This window comes from Bison bison, unplaced genomic scaffold (assembly GCF_000754665.1).
Source record: "Bison bison bison isolate TAMUID 2011002044 unplaced genomic scaffold, Bison_UMD1.0 scf7180017864277, whole genome shotgun sequence".
Classification (NCBI taxonomy): domain Eukaryota; kingdom Metazoa; phylum Chordata; class Mammalia; order Artiodactyla; family Bovidae; genus Bison; species Bison bison.
Window position 1 is genome coordinate 1,452,403 of NW_011494849.1, and position 2,008 is coordinate 1,454,410.

Here is a 2,008-nt window from a genome sequence, read left to right on the forward strand (position 1 = left end):
CTCTAAAAGCAAGCCATTTCTTCAATTCCCAGTTTTCTATTCACAAGTGAGCTTCAGCATTTGATCATATGTTTTTTGCCCATTTAGGGACAGTCTTCATTTAATTGTTTATATATTTTGTTATTATTTCATTTATTAGCTAATTATTCAGAAATCTTTATTCAATTTAGATATCTTTGTGTATATTGCTAAAATTTAAATAATTTCCATAAGCTATTTTTGTCTATTGTTGTGGTATCTTTTCCTAAGTCCTTAGACAAATTTGAAATTGTCAAATATATCTATTTGGGATTTTGATGATTGATTAAGAAGATTCTTCCACACAAAAATGTGGACAGTAACATGCTTTATTAAATGGAAAGTAAATATGAGGTAAACTTTGCTTTGCTTTTCTATTAAACCTTTAATTTGTGTTTATTTTTATATGTTTTCTCTATATGTACAATTAGCTTCAATATCAAAAGCTAGTTTTGGCACCTGATTTATTTAATAATGTGTAATTTTTCCACGTGTCTCTAGTCACATGCTTCTGAATTAGTCTGTAAATTTGTTGACGTTAGGAATTATCCTTTAACAAGCTGTGTGTTGTCATATCTGAAAGTAGTATTGGTGATTAATAATCCATACTGCCTACTTGTTGAAACAACAAGTTAGTTCAAGATTTCAGGAAGACAAACAGAAGTGCCTATGGAACAAAGGAACAATGTAACTGAGTTTGTCCTCTTGGGGCTCACTCAGAGCCCACAGGGTCAGAAAATATTATTTGCTGTGTTCTTGTTCATCTACATTGTCATGATGATGGGCAATGTACTCATAGTCATCACTGTGGTGGCCAGTCCAATGCTGGATTCCCCTATGTACTTCTTCCTTGGAAATTTGTCATTTCTGGATGCTGTTTATTCTACTAACTTCATCCTGAGTATGATTAAAAGCTTCATTTGTGGGAAGACAACCATTTTCTTCCAAGCTTGCATGGACCAGCTTTTTACGGAGCATTTATTTGGTGGTACTGAGATTTTACTCCTGGTGGTCATGGCCTATGACCACTATGTGGCCATCTGCAAACCCTTGCATTATTTGACAATCATGAATCAGCGAGTGTGTGTTCTGCTACTGCTCTTGGCCTGGGTTGGTGGGTTTTTGCATGCTGTCCTTCATCCTTTTTTTGTTTACAACCTTCCATTCTGTGGCCCAAATGTCATGGACCACTTTGTGTGTGACGTGTACCCCTTGTTAAAACTAGCCTGCACTGACACCCATATCATTGCCCTCACAGTGCTGCCCAAAAATGAGGCCATCTGTGTGATCATCCTTACACTCTTACTCATATCCTATGGGGTCATTCTGTGCTCCCTGAAGAAACTTAGTCAGGAAGGGAGGCTCAAAGCCTTGTCCACCTGTGGCTCCCACATCACTGTGGTGCTCCTCTTCTTTGTGCCCTGTATTTTTATGTATGTGATAACTCCTTCCACTTTAACTACTGACAAATTCTTGACTGTGTTTTACACTGTTTTCACTCCTATGCTGAATCCTCTAATCTATACTCTGAGAAATGGAGAAGTGAAAAATACCATGAAAAAGCTCTGGACCAGAAAAAGAAAATGAGGCACCTGGAAAATGTATCACATATTTTCAATCCAGACTTCTTCTTCCCAGGAAAGACATGTGTGATTATTTAACTTAGTAATGTATCCTCATGTTTAATAATATCAGCATGATGAGTGGATTTATTGTATGAATACTTCCAATGATCAAAATATGCTTTAAAATATTTTGTAATTTTCTAGTTCAATGCATATATTTTGTTGAAAAGATTTTTTAAGATATCCACAATTTCTTTGGGAAGGATGTATTGTTTGGGTTAAAATGTCTCTATTGAGACTACAGGTTTATATTCTATATGATGAGTTAAGCTATAGCTAATACCATACATTTATTTAATTAGGGGAAGATTTTCCCATGTTTCTCTCTTAAATAATGTAATCTTTTTCAAAATTAATAGAGTTCA

General features: G+C 35.1%; 1 protein-coding gene across 1 annotated transcript; it reads left to right on the top strand.

The window, feature by feature from the left end:
* The first annotated feature begins 687 nt into the window (after positions 1-687).
* LOC104995150 (olfactory receptor 4A47-like) lies at positions 688-1,605 on the top strand. Its single transcript, XM_010848884.1, has one exon. The coding sequence runs from the start codon at positions 688-690 to the stop codon at positions 1,603-1,605; it is 918 nt and encodes a 305-aa protein (XP_010847186.1).
* Positions 1,606-2,008: the final 403 nt, after the last annotated feature.